This window comes from Sus scrofa, chromosome 6, assembly GCF_054392235.1.
Source record: "Sus scrofa isolate SSC_HxYL_T2T_F1_AM1 chromosome 6, Sscrofa_HxYL_maternal_Yorkshire_Landrace_v2.0, whole genome shotgun sequence".
NCBI lineage: Eukaryota > Metazoa > Chordata > Mammalia > Artiodactyla > Suidae > Sus > Sus scrofa.
Window position 1 is genome coordinate 136,306,091 of NC_139388.1, and position 23,150 is coordinate 136,329,240.

The following is a 23,150-nucleotide window of genomic DNA, read 5'->3' on the forward strand; positions in this document are numbered from 1 at the left end:
ACATAATTTGGGAAAAAAAGTATATTTTTATTTTGTTCAGTTTCTGATATACTGATGCTTTCAAAATCTTGAAATATGGTCCTAATTTTTAAAAAATTGCAAGTGGGAGTAAATCTTTGCAACTGTACTGAAAAACAGTATAGAAAATATCAATTTATTATTTAAATAACTACAAGCTAAAATACAAAATATCTTTCTGGCTGATCAACATATAAACAAACCTACTTGACTGAAAAAGTATATAGCATATAACAAATAGAAAGCCAAAAACATAAATAAGTATCAGGTAACCTATAGCAAAGCAACAAAAGCTTGAAGTAAAGTCCCAGGTAGGCTCATAGGTAGAAGGTTGTCCTTCTATTTTTCAGTATGCTGAAAACAGGGACAACGTAAAAATGGTAGCTTCCAAAATTATTGTGTGTCAGGAATTAAAACCACAAAGGATGCACACTTTAGTACTTATAAAGTTGTATCTTAGAAACTCAAAATAAAAAATCTTCAAAAATTCTACATTAATTACTAAAATAAGGATTTTGAAACAGCAATGCTGATTTTCTAAAAACAACTTTCTATGTTTTGGAAACCTTTGAAATTCCTTGCAGTTTTTACTGGACCTTGGGGTCAGTTTAATGCAAATTAGGCTTGACTCACTCAGAGCCTTATTAATGCAGTACAAAAATCTCGTTTGCAGAAATGCACATTCAACATAAATGCACTTGCTTTTATTAGCAAAATAAGAAATATTTATTTACAAAGCATGCCATTGAGACTAAGTTTCATTCACAGGGTCATCAGGTCCAACTACTTAATAAAAGGAACAAGATAATTTAAGTGGGGATTAAAAACTATAAAATTTGAAATACTTTAGAAATATAACTTCTGAGTCCAAATTTTCAAGACCTCTGCTTTTAATAATTCAAAAAATTATTATACCTGTATCAATTAGGAGCAATTATTTATAAAAATGTTAACCTACAATAGTTTGCACTTGCAGAAACTATCACATTTTTAACAAGGGAACTGAGAAATCGCTATGGGATGGCCTAGTTAGATTAAATTAGCAAGAAACTTGTTACCAGACCATATAAAAGACACAGCATAATAAGACATGACCTTGCAGAGCCTTGGAGCCAATCTGTGATGTTTTTTCCTTCCTATAACCCTTGCTAATTATCTGTAAAGTTACAGACCCTTTTGTCGTGGGTTATTTTTCTTCAAATTGTGAGGGGATTTTTGGTTTCTAAATATTTAATTAGTCTTGTTATGATATGAGAATTGTTGTACACGCCAAGCATTTTGAGTTTCATACTCTTTCTTTCTAATTATCTTCAGATTTAGAATGGTCATCCCAAATCTTGTCCTTTTGTAATTATTTACTTCTTAAAGATCATTCTGTGAAGAAACATTTTCGCCCTTATGGCTCCTTTCCCACAAATGGCTTTTTTGGTCTGTTAATTATCCGCTCAGAGGATTAGAGTTTGAAATAATGCAAAAGAACCTGCAACTAAAAGGAGTTTTAGAGGGCAAAACTGATGAAACTGGATTTTGGGGTTGCTATTTTAAATTCACCTTTAAGATGACTTCCTGGTTTGAATGTGATTTTGACAAACAGGAAAATTATGCCATAAATATTTTTTTCCTACCTCCCAAGATGCTTCATGGGATGTCATTGAGTCAGTATTATAAATCTCTGCATATAAAAGAAACAAATTTCTAGGCTAATTGACAGCTAATATAATTTCTGCTTTTACAGACCTCACTTTGATTATAGTACAACAACAAATGTTCACAGAACTTCCTATATAATCAAAATGAAAGCATGGAAATAAAATCATAATACTTCCAGCACTGTGCTTTTAAAATTTTTCCATCTATGCAAAAGTTAAGATAAAGTACTTTTTGTTAAAGTTTTTAACTGTCTCTGGAAAAGTTTTTCATTTTTTATTAAAATGACATAAGTGCTTGGGTTTTTTTATCAAGAGGTAAGAAAGCACTGCTATTCTTTACTCAAAATGAGAATAAAATTTGTCATGACTTTTAGTACTATTATTTCCTCATCGAACTTGCTTTTCAGTTAAATGCACTTTTCTTACTATTACTTTTATTTTACAGTAATTTACTTTCCTCATGCAATTTATAAGATATTTTGGTAGTAAAACACGTGATACAGTTTATAAACAAATATACAAAGGTATTTTGTGTAAAAGGGGACACAAAAGTACAACTAAGCAATATCTTAGTAAAAACTGAATTAATAAATTAATGTTGGAGGACAGGAAAATACATAGAATTAAATAATACAACATTATAACATTAAAACATTTCTCCATGTGGTCACCAAAGTGAAAACTCCCGTCTGGAAAACAAAATGCTACGCAACTATTCTGTAACTCACGAATCTTTTTCTATTAATTACCTAATATTAACTCTGTGCTAAATGAAAACTATTACTGTTTTCCTTATGTTGCTCTTTCTAATTTAGAGAGATGCCTCTGAACAGAATTCTCACAAAAATTACTGTCTACATATACTTCTTGAACCATTTCTTCCTTATACAAAGAACTGTCTGCAGGATCTCGTCTTCTGAAGTAGAACATTTTTAGAACTTAGGACACTAGGCTAATAGCCTGAGGAACTCCTATTTTCCAGCTCACAGTGAGGCCCTTTATGCATGCCTTTTAGGGACATGCATTTGTATGAAGCATCTGCTAAGGAGGAGGTGTAGAGAAAGCCAACGCATCAACTATGATGGCCTAACAGTATTAAATTCTTCTTTGATGACCCAAACCTGAAGTGATCCTTCTCTTCTTTCCCTATGGCAGTAACTGTTTATATAGTTAATTTGTCAATTAATCATATTCTGCTTTGTGGCATCTCTTCTATGTTTTTCATGTAGTTGTTATTTAACTCACCAGGTATTTTCCATGTTTAAAATTAAGCTGTAAACTCCTTATGTTTTTGTTTATATTCTTTTTCCAAACACCCCAAAGGGTGCTGGGCACTTTATTGTACCAGGTCTCATGCCTTTGCTGTTTCTAAGACCCTAGTTTTACCTCTTCAGTTAGATGCTGTTAGGCTTCCTTCAAATCCATTGGAATGCATAGTCCGATTCAGGGCAAAAAGTGTTCACTCAATAAAGACTTCCTAAATTGGAATTCTTATTCTTCTATATTTAATTGAGGGTTTTCTAATTGAAAGAACAACTCAAAATGTCCTGTTGGTACATATTGTTGCCATTCCCCTTAAAAAAAAATTGCAGAAATTTTGCACAGATGTTTACCTAACTGTTCTATAAGACAAGACATGAAAAACAATAAAGGCAAAAGGCTAGAAGCACAGACTCTTGGGAGACTCTTAGCAGGAGAGCAGGTGTGGGAGGCTAAAAGCAATCCTTAATACCCATAATCTGAATATAAATAATCAAATTCATCAGAGACTTATAAAGAGGTGGATACTTTGTGTGTTCATTCACTCTCAAAATTAATGGAGTCTCACCTGACTGATAAATATACAGCAAATTTCACCAGCTTACTTCTGATAAATCAGTACTAATCTTTAATCATGACAAAATATTCATAATCTAATCCTTTTATCAAATTGACTATCACTGCAGGAGTCTCATGTGTTTGCACAATTAAAAACCCCATGTTAGCTGTATATAATAAGGCATTACATTTGATGCAAATCCTTCTCTATTGAAATAAGTGCCGAGCTGACAGCAGGAAGTAGCTGATAAGAAGGCAACAAGGCATTGCTGATGGCATTCTCGATAACTGAACACCTACTCATAAGCATTCAGTCTACAGCGTGTTACTGAAAGTGCTCCTTTTTTAAAAAGCACACAGATCAAGGGAAATGTCCTCTTGCTGCAGCTAAGTCACAAAGGCAAGAAATTATCTAAAATCAGATAGATAAACGATATATACATAAATAGGAAGAAAGGACGGAAGGAAAGAAATGATAATTTTATCATTTATCATACCTGTGATTCTGGCACTAGAGTGATACAAGATATTTTCTGCTGCTATGTGCTAGGTATAGAAATATCTACCATTTTGAAAGCATAGTGATACATTAATTATACCACGTGCAAACAATACCTATGCAGAAGAAAATGAAGAAATGGATATGAGCCTAAAAAAGGGTGAACCTTATTATTTCAGAGCCTTATGAAGAGTTTAAAATGCTAGTGTAATTTTCCATATTGACATTACAGAGTTAAAAACAACTTTTAAGATACAAAACGTTTTTAATAGAACTATTCCATAATTTTGAGAAATATAAAGAACATCATCTTTGAAAGATCCTTTCCTCTGAAGCCTAAGTGCTGGAAGAGAATTAACAATACTCAAAAGGAAAAAGGAAGCCGATGAGGTGCTAAGTGGTATGGGAAGTTTAAAAGAGTGAAGACAGGAGTTCCCGTCGTGGCACAGTGGTTAACGAATCCGACTAGGAACCATGAGGTTGCGGGTTCGATCCCTGCCCTTGCTCAGTGGGTTAATGATCTGCTGTGGCCGTGAGCTGAGGTGTAGATCACAGACGCGGCTTGGATCCTGTGTTGCTGTGGCTCTGGCGTAGGCTGGTGGCTTCAGCTCCGATTGTCTAGACCTCTAGCCTGGGAACCTCCATATGCCGTGGGATCGGCCCAAGAAATAGCAAAAAGACAAAAAAAAAAAAAAAAAAAAAAAAAAAAGAGTGAGGACAAGAAGTTCCTGTGTGGTGCAGCAGGGTTTAGGATTTGGCATGGCCGCAGCTATGGTACAGGCCACAAGTGCGGCCTGGATTCCATCCCTGGCCTGGGAACTTCCATGTGCCTGGGGTGTGGCCAAAAAAAAAGACAAAAGTTGAATAAATCCTTAAACAGACCTACTCAGTACTTCCTCAACAGAATACATTTTCCCAGCTTACACTACATTGCTCGTCACTTATCCTTCTCTCTCCGTTTTTAGAAGTTTACTATATTATCTGAGAGATTTGGTATCATAATTATTTCTGTAGATACCTCATCTTCTTCACCAGGTTATAACACATTTGAGGGGTTAGAGTCTACTTTAAGAATCTTTGACGCTCATGTACAGCACTGCTTTCTTCTAAAATGTTATTAACTCCATCAACACCAGTCTATAGACAGAAAAGCATATATTCTTACCAGTTTACTCATAAATACCTTTAGAGTGTTTGATACATTAGCTTGCCCAGCAAACAACTCAGTAATTATCGGGAAGCATAAATTAATGAATGAGGAGTTCCCGTCGTGGCGCAGTGGTTAACGAATACGACTAGGAACCATGAGGTTGCGGATTCGGTCCCTGCCCTTGCTCAGTGGGTTAACGTGGCGTTGCCGTGAGCTACGGTGTAGGTTGCAGACGCGGCTTGGATCCCGCGTTGCTGTGGCTCTGGCGTAGGCAAGTGGCTACAGCTCCGATTAGACCCCCAGCCTGGGAACCTCCATATGCCGCGGGAGCAGCCCAAGAAATAGCAAAAAGACAAAAAAAAAAAAAAAAAAAAGAATGAAAGATAAAGATAATTTCCAGAAGTCAAGCATCGTTCCATCACCATAGGACATAAACCAAATGATATCATCTCTGATTCATGTGGTTTGCATAAATTTTTAAAAGCTGAAGGCAGAAGACTTCCATTCCATGTTATACTCCTAGCCTGAATTAGCTCCTATCAGTAAGCTGTCTGAAAAGCTCAGTCCATGGTGACCTATGAAATGTTAGACTCAAGAGTGTTAAATACCACTAACACCATGTACAGGTTTGGGAGTGCGGGGCTGTGAGCCGTGAAGCAGCAACACTGCTCTTCTGGAAGCTAACATGCACTCTCAAGCCATAGATATAAACAGGGTAAGTGTATTAAATAATGAATGACCAGCAAAACATCTTTATCACTGAAGATTAAAGACACAATGTATATTTTATTAGACACATTAAAATCTATTATGCTATTTCAAGATTTTTATAAAATTACAGCTAAATTTGAGATTAAGATTTTTATTTTTTCTATTATAGTTGATTTACAATGTTCTGTTAATTTCTGCTGTACAGCAAAGTGACCCAGTCATATATATATATATATATATATATATATATATATTCAAATTGTTTTTCTCAAATTATCCTCCATCATGTTATTTTATCAAAAATAAACAGTATTTGAAATTGCACGTTTTGTAGCTAGAGCGTTTTAGAAATATTTTTATTTACAAAAAGTAGTCTAACACTTAAAGTAGCATGCTCACACATAACATTACACATTTTATGTTAGAAATAATAGTTGGTTTGCTAAGTATATTGGATATGTCACTATTATGAAAAAGAAACACTAGAAGATCTTGCTATTGCTCTTATCTTTGACCCTTCAACTTTTCCATTTCAGCAACCTCATTAATGTCAAAATGCCATTAGAATCTCTGCCCACTTTCAAATCTCTACAGCCTGGGCAAGGCAAAATCTTTTGGGTTCAATCAGAAGTGCCTTCCTTTTGTGTCTGGCGAAAAAGCATAATAGTGCCACAAAGGTCAGAATAGTATGAATATTACCTTTATTAAAGAAAAAGGACCACGTGACAAAGACAAACTTGTGAATGTAAAATGCCATGTTTTAGATCTGAATTGGGCTGGGTTTTCTTTTCTTTTCTTTCTTTTTTTCTTTTTTGGCAGATCCCTATAATGTATGTAAGCAATACCACTGGCAGGGTTAGTTTCTGTAATTAGCATCAGTACCCTCTTTAGGTTGGGTACCACAGGAAGCAGAATTTGAGGCCGGGACTTAGAATGTTCCTAGAACTACTAGTGAAGCCAGGAGTGAAGCAGGATTGGATAGAGCGAGAAGTGGGATTTGGTAGCAAACAAAGGCCCAGCAAATTCCTCAGGGAGGGAGTCCTGCGGTAGGGACAGCCCTTCAGAGACGTCTCAACATGAAGTGAAGGAGGAGGAGGCCAAGCCTTTGTATTCTGGCTTTCAATGAGAACTGCCTCTGGGGAGAAGGATTTAAGATCCCTTCAGCCCGTGGTGGTTCCTGGGCAGCAGCAACTCCCTGGGCAACTGGGGAAAGAGGGCCAGATCCTGAAGGGGGAGTCTAGAGGGCACACCTCACCATCCACTGCAACACTGCAATTGTAAAGAGGTTAATGGACTGTTTTCAAAAATAGTTCTTTTAAGACCACGTCTCATTTTCACGGCTTTTATTGTACTTTATCTTCTTGTACACAGTGACATGTCAATCCTGTTTACTAAGCGATATTCAATGGGTTTCCTATAGAGCAATGAACCTTAACAGGCAGCTTTTAATTGGCCCACATAGGAAACCACATTACTATTAATTCCACAGCTACAGCATAAAATAAAACCACTGCTTCTCAAACTCTAGAGCAATTAGACCTCTCGGCTATTTGGCTAACTCTGCTTCATGATACCCAATGCAGTTAATTATATTTTTTGATGTTAATAGTCTCTGTCAGTCTCAAGCATAACTTCTCTTTGATGAATATTTAAATTATATTTGAATAAAAAATAATCTTGGTTACATTTCATATTCAGTAATCATCACAGCTTAATAAAGGTCTACTTGTCAAGGGTTGAAATAAATGGCAATATACACATAAAGGTCCTAAATCAACTTATCAGATAATGTGTTTGTAATAACCATTGTCTATATCTCGATCCAACACACCTGTTTATATACATTTTTAAAAAGTATAGACTCATTCACATAACAACTCACAGTTAGATTTCAAAAGTTACTTATAAACAGTCTTTTAAATTATACATACAGAATTCCCATGAATTAACGATGAGAACATCTTAGGACTAGGTCATAAGTTAATTTAATGTATGGAATGAAATTACCAAATTTTAAAATGTCCTAGAAAAATCAGCATTGATTCGCCTGCTTCCTCTTGCTGTATTGTTTTGGCAGGTTCTAAGAGTAATAATATGAAAATAAGCTTTGATTCACTAAAAGATTTTTTGATAATGGGTCTTACAGAAATCCAGTGAAATCATTACTTACTAATCATTAGTGATTTCTATGAAATCATCATAACATAAAAACAGTATTTTTCTCCACATAAAGGAGTGGGAGGTGAGGCTGAGGGAAAATTCCAAAACTAGAGAACTGGAGAAGTGGGAAGAAAATAAAAGACAAAGCCCATTAGCATAATTTCTTAAACATTTACTTAAACCTCTTGTAGCTTGAAACTCCCTTAGTTTAAGTTTATATAATATAAGAAGGGGTTTTTTTTAAATGATTTTTATTTTTTCCATTATAGCTGGTTTACAGTGTTCTGTCAATTTTCTGCTATACAGCAAAGGGACCCAGTCACACGTAACTATATACATTCTTTTTCTCACATTATCCTCATCATGCTCCATCACAAATGACTAGATATAGTTTCCTCTGCTATATAGCAGGATTTCATTGCTTATCCACTCCATATGCAATAGTTTGCATCTATTAACCCCAGATTCCCAGTCCATACCACTCCCTCCCACAAGGCAACCACAAGTCTGTTCTCCAAGTCCACGAGTTTCTTTTCTGTGGAAAGGTTTATATAGAAAGGTTTTAAACCAAGCATTTATTTTATACAAACTGTATAACTGGGTTTTTCTATCTCAAAACTTTTACTGAATGAATAAATGTTTTATCTCATCTACTTAATGAATACCCCTTAATAAACTGACTTGTGAAATTTTTAATTTTTCATTCTTTCTTCTCTCAAACCCTAAATCTTTGAAATGTAAAGCAGACAAAATAAAATAAATGCCGAAATGTACAAACTAATCTAAGACTGTCTAGTGGAACATTATGCCAATTTCTAGAAACTAACACATTACATAAAAATGGCAGAAGAGTATTTAAGTTTTGTGAAGTTTACAGCTTATAAAACTTAGGGTCTGCACTCTAAGGAAAAAAAATAGAAAAAACTACAAGCAGAAAATCAGGGACCAAAGTCAATATTTGGGGGAGGGTGGAAACAACAATACAAAATACAAATTTTTAAAAGCTAACAAGTTTCACAAGTAAGAAAACCCAGAAAACTGAAATAATATTTTAATAATATAATTGCCTTGTATTCCTTTATAATACTTTAATAATATTTTTACTGTATAACTTAGGATTGTCTCTTCACAATTTCATTGTGTCACTTTCTATAAATTTGCTTTTCCACCCAAACAGTTGACTTGATTTATTTTTCATTATTCATGGTTCAGATATATTAGGAGTGCAACTACCATGTCACAGGTGTTTGTGTTTTTTGAAATGCTATATAGCCTGTGCGCCACAAACACAGATATTCTGATAGATTCAATTTTATACGATACTCATTAAAAGAGGAGTGCATTTATAACTGTAAGCACTACATCTGATATGTTTTCTACATACTATTGTAATCCACCAAAAATACTTCTGTTTTGGTTAATTATCAGCATGACCAAATCCTCCATTTATCATTTTACACATTTACTGACTGAAAGAATTTTCCAGCCTAGCTCCTAGCTCCATATACATTTCAAACATTATTTCTCCTCCACTTGCCACACATTTAAGGTGTCAGAGGATGATTCAAATTGTATTATGACACCTGGCCTTGCACATTTATGTCACAATCAGTAAGGCAGCATTATGAGTAATAGGAGTATTTCTAGAGGCCATTTCTTTGCCAGAATAGGTAGTGATAACTAAAATATACACAAGTGTCTACAACCTACATAAAAATACCCCATGAAATCCAAACTGAATTTTCACCAACTGAACCTCCACTTAACAGAATCTCAAAATGCTCTTGGCTACTCCTAGGCAACCATAAATGAGGGGAAACACAACAGAGAAGAAGCCAAGAGGATACAATGAAAACCTTACAAGATTGTGTTGAAATATCATACCTCAGCGACTTTTACAAAAACATGACCTAGTGAGCACGTTGCTAAGGGCCCTAAAGAATGCCTTGGAAGAAGCCTGTGCAAGTGAAGGCTCCAGACATTTAAGATTCATTAGCTTCATGGTAAATCCACCTTCATAAACACAGTACTATTTTCACAAACTACAGGTGGATTCATTAAGAATAACAGATCTGCAGTCTGAAAAAACAAAGTTATCTTGAGACTGACAACTTATACAGAGTGACTTTCATTTCAGAAATTCTCTTCAAGGCTGTGGGGTGTTTTAAAACCACATCTTTATTGGTTGCATATGATATGTGAAGAAATATTGGGAGAACTGCAACATGTATTAGCTACAAGATACACCTGTTTGGTTTATATGAAATAAATACTGAAATTACAGAATTGCTAACTTTTCTGTGTTTCTTCAAAACTAGATTTTTTTCCTCAAAACATCTGAGAGATATTAGCTCTAATCCTAATTGTGGAACAGCAAAAAACACTAGAAACTGTAACTAAATTGCCCTTAAGATATTTAAAGAAAATACTAAGCAAGGTAAAAAGAGTAAGTCTTAAAAATCTGTAAGACAGATAAATACTAGTAAAATGCTATCGGAAATCTAGTTATCCACAATTATTTTCCCAAGGCAATATACAAAGTTGAAGATGGTATTGGAGGGTTTTTGTTATTGTTGTTGTTATTGCTATTGCTGTTAATACAGTCTAGGTGTGCAATCTCATTATATAATATATGGGAAAATTAACAGGGCCATAATAAATGACATTTTAAGCTCTTTTTAAACAATTCGATATCAAATTTTTTCTCTCTTCATTTAATAAAGTTAGTCAATAGAGTATATTATGGATGACACTGACTCATAATGGCTATCCTGCTTTTGATGTGGCAATGTCAAGCTGCTAAACTGCTAGTAAGAAAATAAAACAAAGATTTAGACTAAACCATTGATTCAATATATTTCTTCTACCAAATAATATACAGACCTTTTTTATAACTTAATTAGAATCTCAATAAAATAAAAAGGATAATAAGAAAGGAAAATTCTCAACTTCTAAATTATATTTTGTTATTATTTATAACATAATAAAATGGATAAATGAAGCAGCATATTTTCATACAGTGGTATTATTCCAGAACTTCAATGAATATATAATCTATTTTCTGGAAATAAACAAGCCAATAAGAAGCTGCATATCAATAGAAAAATAATTCCAAATTCTTAAGTGAACTTAAAATTCATAATTTGCTTTTCATGTTTTATATTGGGCAAAAAATCCATTATATTACATTTCAGCATTATCTATGAGTACTTCATAGGCGGGGAAACAGAGGAAAAAGCCATCTGCAAAGTAAAAAGAGTGGCTATGTCTTGATCTGAAACTCTAAAATAAAATTTTATTTCTCTTCTCTACAACTGTGATTAAATCTGTTTTTATTTGTTCAAAGTATAACTCTTCAAAAGGATGCTTGTAAACGTATTTATACATTGATACTAGTAGTATGAATTCAAAAAGCAGATATACACTAAAAAGAAATCACAGTTAGGTACAAAGCAAGTACTCAAATGGGTATTTGAAAATAGTCCTAAGTATGCAGCTTTTGGTGTGCTTTCATGTACATCTGATTGTCTACTACATTTCGGTAATATAACATTGAATGGACTTGATTTCTATCAATTAGAAATTTGAGTTCCCGTCGTGGTGTGGTGGAAATGAATCTGACTGGAGACCTTGAGGTTGCCGGTTTGACTGCTGGCCTCACTCAGTGGGTTAAGGATCTGGCATTGCCATGAGCTGTGGGTGTATGTTGCAGATGTGGCTGGGATCTGGCATTGCTGTGGCCGTGGCTTAGGCCAGCAGCTACAGCTCTGATTAGACCCTGAGCCTGGGAACCTCCACATGCCGCGGGTGTGGCTCTAAAAAGAAAAAAGACAAAAAAAAAAAAAGAAAAAAAAAAAAGGAAAGAAAGAAATTTCATTTGCTTAAATTTATTATGTAAATAAAAGCCAACCTTTTAGTGCATAGTAGAAAATATTCTAAGAGAGTAAAATCTACAAGATATAGAACAATACATGTACTTTTTTTTTTTTTTTTTTTTTTTGGTCTTTTTGCCTTTTCTTGAGCAGCTCCCGTGGCATATGGAGGTTCCCAGGCCAGGGGTCTAATTGGAGCTATAGCCACCGGCCTACGCCAGAGCCACAGCAACGTGGGATCTGAACCACGTCTGCGACCTATACCACAACTCATGGCAACGCTGGATCCTTAACCCACTGAGCAAGGCCAGGGATCGAACCCACAACCTCATGGTTCTTGGATTGGTTAACCACTGCGCCACGATGGAAACTCCACAATATAGGTACTATTGAAATCCCACTGTCGACTCATCCATAACACTCATCTCTCAAATGAGAAAACTGGAAAAAATAATAACTAAATAACAAATGGATACTCACATTCACTTTCATTTATTCGCCTTCCACTCTAGTTTCTAAAATAAAAGTCAAATTCTAAAAAATAAAAGTCAACTTGTAAAAATAGAAACTCCAAAGTTACAGAGCTGAAATGAAATATGTCTATTTTTTGACAACCAACGTCCCTATCTCTCATCTAACCAATATCTTCCAAAAGTAAAATCAAATTCAAACTCTTAAGGTGTTATTTAAGGCTCTTAATTTCACTGAATAAATCTTTTAAAAGATCAGTAATGTAGTGTACTTAGGGAAAATGGTTCTGGCTTCCAAGACCAATGCAACATAAAAGATAAAACCCACATATTAACTGGAAGTACCAGCAAAAACTGGCAATTCACACATGTACTCTCAGTCTTCATTATCCACCAGAATTACTTTACTAATTTTCATTTTAAATGGAGAAACAGAGGACCCTGTAGGGTAGAATCTTTGATGTGACATTGTTTCTTTCTTCTACATTTGATAAGCAGGGTCATAAGGGATATTTAGATGATTTGTCTTCTAAGCCATTTTATAATTTATTAGTCTTTCTTGCACACTAAATGTGAATGTTTAATATGGTTCATGTTTATTACTGCCAATAGTCTTTCCTTCCTATAATGAGTGCTTGGGTTTAAATGCCCACCAGGAAGTGACATGCAAAGTATGTGTCCAATTAGATATACCAATTAGAGCTTTAATGGTTATTTATTACTGTACTAAATAAGGTTCAAGAGTCTGTACTAGTAACCTTCCAATTCTTGGTGAAAGAGAGGTGCTTGTAATTCCAGTTAGTTGTCTTAAAAGAACTCAGCCAAGAATGGAAGAATTAGTGGAAATCTATCACCCGATAGAAAATAACCTAAGTACACGGCACTGAGATGATGAGTTAGTAGTATTTGAGTCATTTATTTTTCTCCAGATGCATTTTATCTTAACAAACAAATAGTTGATAAACCTGGCACCAAAGATAGATAAAAGCACTTGGGATAAACAGGATAAAGGTAGGAATGCAGTTGCTTAGTAATGGCAGGCTTAGATCCTATAAGACTGAATAGGTGCTATGGATAAATATTCTAAGCAAGAGGCAGATACCCCTGACTAGGTAAGTATTAATAATAATTTAAAAATTAAAAATACTAACCCTAAAAAAATAAAATATCAAATTAGATAAGAAGGCAGATTTAGCTAATTTTTTCACTATAAAAACTGCCATTAATAAGGAATGGATGTGAATATCTTAGGAAGACAGGTTTTAAGTTTACTGTTACTTATGAAGAGATCAAGGAACAAAAATTACCAAGTAAAAAACTTTCACACAGGAGTTCCCATTGTGGCACAGTAGAAACCAATTCGACTAGGAACCATGAGGTTGCGGGTATGCTCCCTGGCCTCGCTCAGTGGGTTAAGGATCTGGTGTTGCTGTGAGCTGTGGTGTAGGTCACAGCAACAGATCTGACTGTACCCCTAGCCTGGGAACCTCCAAATGCCACGGGTGCCACCCTAAAAAGACAGAAGACAAAACAAAACAAAACAAAACAAAAAAAAAACAAACAATAAAAAACCTGTCACACAGCTTTGATGTGGATACAAAGTTTCTTTATGAAGACTGAATCATCAATATATAAAGTTGAAAGGATTGTATGTCATGGAGGTTACATCCACACCGAAATCTATAATCATGAAGTTTGCCAGAGAACACTGGCAGAACTGTGACTGCATTTTAATGCATTTTCTTGGTTAAATTCTGAGAAGCTTCCGTCATAGGAAGGTTTTGTGTGGATGTGCGCATGTATTTAAGTATCTCTTTTCTTTATGCATACTTAATATCTATTAGTATACCTGAAGATAAGAGGAGTATATATACAAACTCTAGATAACAGCATTTAAGGATAATTATTAAGTAATATTTAAGAATCAATTTTCATTCAACCAAGGTATGAATTAATGAATGTTCAGGTATAGATGATTTGAGGTTTCAGCCTCTGTGGCAAATTATTCAACCTTTTTAAAGATTCCAAAGTAAAAAGTGGGATATCAGGTTGCCACTCTTCCCCAATGGTATTTTTAAAATATTTAAGAATATATACATGCTGCAGCGTGGATAAAGTGTACTGACTGCAATGACAGTTGATTTCATGAGTGTAATGAAAGGGAGCCTAACTACGATGAGTCCCAAGGTCCTCAGCAGCCCCAATAATCTGTTATTCAATAACTCTCTTAAAATAGGAGTTATGGCTATGTTTACCCCTGCCATAAAGGCTCCCTATGTGCCTTACATCTACTATAATGTAAAGAACCATGGAACAGAAAAAAGTAATGCACATACGTAACTTCAACACCAATGAGAAAAAAAAAAAAATTCCTTTTATACTTTACCGCTGGCTTATGAGACATTACCCTCCTATTCTTGTTCTGGTTTCCACGATGGCAACTTTATCCTTGCTCCTCCAATGCAGGTGTTCTCTAGAGCTTTTGCATGCTTAAAGTGCATAACCTCTGTGGGTAATATCATCTATTTCCCTGCAATTACCAACTTTATGTTTATGTTTGCATTATCTAAATGTTCTTTCCACCACTTCTGTGAGTGACAGATCTGTATAAACAACTGCTTGCTGAACTACTTATTTATATTCCACCCTGTTTCCCAAATAAACTTAAAGGAGCTTAAACTGGATGTTTAAAAGCCAAAAACATAATAAATTTTATTTAATAAGAAATCTACTGTAGTAGTGCTTTGAGGTTCTAGCCAATTGGTAGGCTAAAAAAAAAAAAAAAATGGCTAAAATCTTTAGAGGAATCAGGCTGGTTCTCTAAGTCTAGGGCACTAAACTTACTTCCCTTGGGCAATTTCAATACAAAAAAAAAGGGGGGGTCTATCTGTGAATCAATTACACAAAATACACCTTTCCTACTGTAGGGAAAAACTGAGGCATGTTTCTTACCATTTTCTTGAGAGTAGCACATATTACTCTTAGAACCTCTTTGCATTGACTGAGGTACACTGGTGTACATCTGACAGAATGAGTTAAGACTCTGAAAACTGGACCTACCTATGCCCGTGAACTTTATATTTAGTATTTTTTAAAAGTGGTAAAAATGTACCATGCTTTCTTACTTTCAAATCTCTTGGCCAGAGCGCTTAAAAAATAAAAAAGAAGAGAAAGAAGGAAAGAAGGGAAGAAGGAAGGAAGAAAGAAAGGAAGGAAGGAAGGAAGGAAGGAAGGAAAAGACAAGACAAGACAAGATCAGACAAGACCAGACCAGACCAGACCAACCAAAGAAAAATTATACAGCATAATCCAAGGCAGCAAACTACCCTGATAAGAACTAGCAACTTCTCAGGGTGAAGAAACGAACAAAGGGACAGATATAAACAATACCAGAAGAGGATCTCCGACACAACTCAGCAGTTGTACCCAGTGAACCAGAATTGTTAGCAAAATTCTAATTTACTCACTCATCAAATACTTCAGAGGAGTAGTACAGGTTTTCTTTCTTTTTTTTTTTTTCCTTAATGAATTCAAAGTGTTAAAACTGTTTCATATTTAACTTATCTGGCTATAATTAACTTCAAAGAGTGCTAAAAAATTATCTCTAATGGTGATTATTTTATAGAGTATTAAAATACATGTCATTTTAGGAAAGAGTTTCATTTCTCACTTTTTAGGATGAGCCATTTGGCTCATCTACTTATACTTAAAAGACAAGCAGAATCAGTTACTAATAGAGCCTTGGTTTCACACTTAAACTGAGCAAGAAACAGAAAATGGAGAATGAATAACAATTATTAATACCTTTACTATAGCATAGTCAACTACAAGTGTATTTATTTACTTGACTCTCAGCTGCTGAAGTGATGACATTGAGGGAGGGGGGTGAGAAAGCCTTGAAATACAATATAAACATATTTTAATGGTATTGATATTTTTGTGCTAAGATTATGTGTATTATGTGTAGAAAAGTGGAAGTTTCAAATTTCACAGAAAAAAATCTAGTGCTTTTATTTGATCTTTCAAAAGAGAAATCTCCTACATTAAAGGAAAAAAGCGTTTCTCTTCTACATTATTAACACATTTTTGATTATTATAAATGGAAAAAATTGCCAAATTATTAGGAGTGTGGTGAAAATAACGCTTACTTTATTTGTAAATACTGAAAGAATGTTTTTAACTTAAAAAAACAAGCACAATTATTTCCCACATCAAAATTTTTCTGTAATAATTCAGCTGCAAAAATATTGTCCACCTATTTTAAAACTACTTAACAGTCAAACATGGCAGATTTCCTCTAAGGTTTATATTCTGACATACACAAAATGGTATTTAAAACTACTTAACAGTCAAACATGGCAGATTTCCTCTAAGGTTTATATTCTGACATACACAAAATGGTACACTCATAAATTACCATGATAAAACTTAAGTTATTTTAACATTATCTTCCTTGTCAATAAGATGTTCCTGTTTAAATTGTCACTGTGTGACTACATAATTAAGTCATTAGTATAATACAGCAATTTAAGAATGGGGTTGCTTTAGACAATTTTGGAACTAACCCCTTATTTTCACCAACACACCGTAAATTGTTTGGAGACTCTGATAACAAGGAAACAAGAGTTAGCTTTCACAGAATCTAAATACTTCCCAAACTCTAGCTCCTTTAAAATGTATTATCAAAAATGCAGCTCTGCTTTTATAACATAATGAAACCATGAAAATAAGTTGCTTTCTTATCTTGAACATTTCCTATAAAATGTAATTACATTTATATTAACAAGTACAGTAAGACATGTATTGTGCTAGATACTCAACCATGTATTTAAACGTATAATTCCACAAAGACAAATTACCCTACAAAGTACCATTCCTCAGGGTCAGCTCGTTCAGATTCTTTGTGCTAACATCCAGTGCTTTCCGCCTGTCTGGTCTAGTAAAAACAGGGGATTGTACATAATAATTCTCCACTTCCTACTTCTCTCTAGCCTACTCCTAGATGCTCATCTCATATCACTACCAATGGACAGTCAGATCAACATAAAAAGAATGGGAGTTCCCATCACCGCTCAGTGGTTAATGAACCCGACTAGCATCCATGAGGATGCAGGTTCAATCCCTGGCCTTGCTCATTTGTTTAAGGATACGGCAATGCTGTGAACTGCAGTGGAGGTCACAGACGTGGCTCGGATGCTGCATTGCTGTGGCTGTGGTGTAGGCCAGCAGCTACAGCTCCAATTTGACCCCTAGCCTGGGAACATCCTTATGCCACGATGCGCCCCCCCCAAAAAATATATAAGAATGAATAAACGGCCAGTTATTAGGGGCTGCCTTTACTATCTGCCTAGTATAGGCAGTTCTCAAATTTAAAAATGCTATGTGAAAAATTTTATTGGAGCACACAATCCATCCTTCCAAAGAAGCTATGTTATGTTTTGTAGTTTGTTGCACAAGCCAGATTTCAAATCCTACAAAGTCCATAAAGGATTTTTGTTTTAAATAAAAAACTTTATCAAGTGCCATTTATACAAATGAGATTTTTCTTTAATTTTTTAATAACTACACTTTAAGAACTAAGGAAAAAAAGAAATTTGGTGAAAATCTTTCATATTATATATGTTCTCTTGTTTCTTAGAAATATCTTGATTGGTATCAACATTAACCAAAAAAAACCAAAAACAAAACAAACAAAAAAAACAACTGCTTACCACAACATGCTACCAATAATAATATGCTAATATATATTATCTGTGAAATTAGAGATTTTTACAGCAATTTGTACCCACACTCTCATAGCGTAGATTTTTTAAAAATAATTTTTCAGCTCCCTGGTGGCCTAGCAGTTAAGGATCCAGTGATGTCACTGCTAGGAACTTTCTACATGCCACAGGCTCAGCCAAAAAAATTTTTTTTCATGTTTTTGTTCATTAACCCCTTTGGATATTTTCATTGTGCCTACACCGATCAGACTCCAGTCTAGAAAATTCACTATTCTACTTTAAGGTAGACTAGCATATAAGCTACAAAGTTTGACAGAATATTGTTTTCAGTGGAAGGAAAGAGGTAAGAGGAGAGGTTGAAGGCTTTGAACAGAAAGATAGAGGGTTTTCCTAATGAGCAAAATACAAAAGTAATAATGTATAATAAACTCTGTGAAATTTAAGTGTTCCTTCTGAGAGTCTCTTTATTCCAAATACCTAGCCTAGGATTGCTGGATATTTCTGTAGTGGTTCAGTAATAACCACCTATAATTTTAATATCTTACATGTAAGAAAATTCTAATTAAGATGCCAAAAGTATCAAAAGTTAGTTGGGGGGGAGGTGCCAAGAATTAGATGCTCTATGTTAAGGCAGAGGAAAGTTCATATTCCTTGTCAGCAGTTTTATTTTCCTACTTATATGTAGGAAGCAATTGTCCAGTTAAGAGATAAATGGATTCATATATTTTATAGTTTATAACACACTTTCCAACACTTCATTTTTAAAAAACAAAATTAACCAATGTTATATTACTCAAATATCTTTCTATATATCTATCTGTCTTTTTTTTCTTTTTTTTTTTTTTTTTTGCTATTTCTTGGGCCGCTCCTGCGGCATATGGAGGTTCCCAGGCTAGGGGTGGAATTGGAGCTGTAGCCGCCGGCCTACGCCAGAGCCACAGCAACGCATAATCCGAGCCGCGTCTGCAACCTACACCACAGCTCACGGCAACGCCGGATCGTTAACCCACTGAGCAAGGTCAGGGACCGAACCCGCAACCTCATGGTTCCTAGTCGGATTCGTTAACCACTGCGCCACAACGGGAACTCCTATATATCTATCTGGAAAGAGAAAGAGAGAGGGAGAGAATGACCATTATATGTTTTCTTAACTTAAATTTGTTGTTTTTATTTTTTTAATTTTTTTATTTTTTTATTTTTTTTTTGAAATTAAGAATCAGGAGAAGAAAAGCCACAAATTGGGAGGAGATATTTGCAAAAAACATATCTGATACAGAGTTGTTATCCAAAATATATTTTTAAAATCTCTTAAAACTCAACAATAAGAAAACAACTCAATTAAAAAGATGGCACAAGACCAGAACAAACACCTCACCAATAAAGATATACAAATGGCAAGAAGCATATTGAGACGTTCAACACAACATGTCATTGGAGAATGGAAAGTTATAACAACGAGATATCACTACACATCTATTAGAACAGCCAAAATCTAAAATCAACACCAAATGCTGCTGAGGGTGTGAAGCAACAGGAACTCTCACACATTGTGGGTAGGAATGCAAAACTGTACAGTTTGGAAGACAGTTTGGCACTTTCTTACAAAAACACACCCTTACTGTTTGTTATGATCCAGTAAATCATGTTTCTTGGTATTTACCCAAACTGAAAACTTACACCCACACAAAAACTTGAACAGATGTTCATGGCAGCTTTATATATGATTGCCAAAACTGGGAAGCAATCAAGAAGTCCTGTAGTAGGGTGAATGGATAAACTGTGCTACATACAGAGTATGGAATATTATTTAACACTAAATGGAAATGAGCTACTAAGTCATGAAAAGACATGGAGGAAACTTAAGTGTGTATTACTAAGTGAAAGAAACCAATGTGAAAAGGTTACTTACTGTATGACAACAACTGCAAGACATTCTAGAAGAGGCAAAATGATAAGGCAATAAAAACATCAGTGCTTGTCAGGGGTTTGATGGAGGGAGAAATGAGTAAGTGGAGGACGGAGGAGTTTTAGGTCAGTGAACCTGTTCTGTATATTACAATGGTGGATATGTGCCACTATAAATTTGTCAAAATGCACAGAATGTGAAACTCCAAGATTAAACTAAAGACTTAGGGTGACGATGTGTCAATGTGAGTTCATCTATTGTAACAAATGTTCCACTGTGATGAAGGATGTCAGGATGTCAATGGTTGGGGAGGCTGTACATGTGAGGGGAAAGGGATGTGATGACTCTGTACATTCTGCTCTTTTTTTGCAGCAAAAAAATAAAGTTTATTACCAAAAAAAATTAAGGGGCAATCACTGCAAAAGACCCACATACCTAAACAGTTTCGATACTATAAAATATTTCAAAATTGTGAAGCCCTAAAAACAGATTACATTTCAAATACTTTTTCTTTGATAATATATTAGAAATGTGTATTATATATGGCTTCTGAAATGTCAATCTATAGTGATTTAAATGTTGAAAATTTATAATACAGAAATCAACATTAGTAGGCAAAACCTTAACTCAGTTTAATAAAGAGGTTGATATGGACTGTATCTATCCAATCTGGAATTATTATAATAGTTTTACTAATTTGGATGCAGTAACTAAAATGGGATATTAACACATGAACATTTACCTTTGAGTCATAATTTTGAAGGCATCTGGGAGGTAGCAGTCTGTATTCTCCATCTGAAACGGGTCAGCATCACAAATCTTGTCGTCTGTTCGACCATAATTAGCGCTCTCAATCATGATGACATCACTGCCTGGACATCGGAGATCTATAGAATAACCTTCGCAGGATAATTCTCGCCTAACTAACCCAAATGGTAAAGCTGCTCTGCTGAAACCTTTAAAAAGAAAAGAAAAGTAAAATTAACTCACGTATGAAGTACATTATTTTAAATAAGGTATTTTTAAGTAATATGATTCATGCCTATATGCAAGAGATGGCACACAACGTATGTTTTTCAAACGATCCATTCATATATTTATTAAATAATTCTCTAGATCTTTATTAGGAATCAATAATTTATTATTAGATTTTTAATATTTATCTTTAGCTGGGTTAGTCACCTTTATAAGACAATTTTAAATTACTTTAATAAAACATGTCTTGGAGTTCCCGTCATGGATCAGTGGTTAACGAACCAGACCACTATCCATGAGGATGCAGGTTCGATCCCTGGTCTCGCTCAGTGTGGTTTAGGTTGCAGACGTGGCTCAGATCCAGAGCTGCTGCGGCTGTGGCGCAGGCCAGCAGCTATGGCTCCGATTCGACCCCTAGCCTGGGAACCTCCATGTGATGAAGGTGCAGCCCTAAAAAGCCAAAAAGCCAAAAAACATTAAAAAAATAAAATAAAATAAAATGTCTGTATAATCTAGCCATAATCAGAAACTAAGTGGCTCTTTTTGAATAAATCCAAAGAAAAATGACACATCTGATCAATGGATTTATAAACAATGACAGGTTTTACAAATACAGAATATAACAACTAATAAAGGAACAGTTTACATTTCTGGAATGAAATCAAAGATCTGCTCTACAGGACACTGGCCTTACTCATTTAATGTAGACAAATCAATTACTGTTAGTAGCATTATCTTAAAATACTTTTGTCTTAGGATTTCTCCCCCAAAATAACTAAGATGTTCTGACAGTATCATATTTATGGCACAATAACTTATTTCTATTTGTGTTCTCTTTATGGAAAATTGACATAAATGTGAGGATTCAGCAGATGCGCATCAGAGGAGCCAACATTGCTCCAACCCAGTACATCAAGCTGAAACACCCAAAAAGGGCAAAATTTCTCATAAGATTCAGTTTTGTCATCAACTAAATGGAGATGAAACATCTGTGATATTGCTTTTCCTAGCTCCAAAACTCTAAAATGAGATAATATATAGAAAAGTGCTTAATTAAAAGTGCTATATAAATTTACATTTGGTGTATTAGGCAGGGTAGAGCGAACCACTCTTCATGCATGCTGTAAAAAAGGATTCCAAATGGAATAAAAGATTGGAATTTTAAGTTTTTAACACATTTTTCAACCAGGGGTCCCATAACATAGAAATAGCATAGAACAAAGGTAAAAGTAGAAAAAGCCAAGGGCAGCCAAGAAGGACTGTGTGGGAGAAGCACCTCTTTAGGAGCTGGTGTGCTCCGTTACCAACCACATGAAAAACTTCTACACTGACTTCTTTTTTAATTTCAGTTTTGTAACTTGTTGCCATCTGCAGCATCCCTTTGATAAAGGACTAGCATTAATTTTTTCTTATCTCTATCCTTTGAATTACCTTGCATCACATGAGCCATCCTTTATATCCCTTTTTGCAGGAAAAATAAAATGACACTCAGAACTGTTCAAGACAAAAACTTGAAGAGCTGGGTTGTGTCCAGGTCAATCCACTGCCAAAACCTGTTCTCTTTAACTGCTTCACAATGCTTCTCACTGATTTAATAAAATAAAAGGTCTCCTGGATAAACATGCATCCTCTTCTAAGATGCAAATAATCCTGCATCTTAAAGGATTATTTAAAGGATTAGTGGGTTACACCTTGGTAAGATTTAGAAAATCAGTAATTCTCAAACTTGGCTGAACTCTCAGTTCTATGGAGAAAACTAATAATGTAATTGGGATAGAAAAAGAAGAAAAGGACAATTTAGAGCACAAATCTTCAGGGGACTGAGGCGAATGTCAACCTTTGTAGGTTTTCATGAAGAAGATTTATGGTCTTTCGAGAGTACCGAAAGTACGGAAAAGGTACACTTGCAATGAAAAAGGAATACGGAAATGGAGCTGGGCAGTATCAAGACAAACAGTAAAAGGGCCAACTTTTCACCCTCTTCCTTTTACATATGTTATTGCTTTCTTCCCTGATACTCTACTGCTTTTACAAATAATTAAGCTCAAACTAGCATTATATTTTGTTTTAATTAAAAATATTTTGGGGAGCTTCAGAAGCTGATACTGATTTCTATGGCAAAAGGCTACGTACGCTGCTATGTGAAAATTTAAACAAGTGACATCATATACAATTCTGCAGCACAGTATATTTTAAAGA

At 34.8% G+C, this 23,150-nt stretch overlaps 1 protein-coding gene across 22 annotated transcripts in view; it reads right to left on the reverse strand.

Moving 5' to 3' along the window:
* The window catches only part of ADGRL2 (adhesion G protein-coupled receptor L2), a 190,459-nt gene that overhangs the window by 62,797 nt on the left and 104,512 nt on the right, over positions 1–23,150 (reverse strand). For all 22 annotated transcript variants that reach the window (XR_014805165.1, XM_084959058.1, XM_021096397.2 and 19 more), the window contains one exon: positions 20,719–20,932. Coding sequence is in view for 21 of the 22 variants with exons in the window: in XM_084959058.1 (XP_084815184.1) it covers positions 20,719–20,932 (214 nt within the window). In the remaining variant the exon portion in view is untranslated. The remainder of the gene's footprint in view (positions 1–20,718; positions 20,933–23,150) is intronic.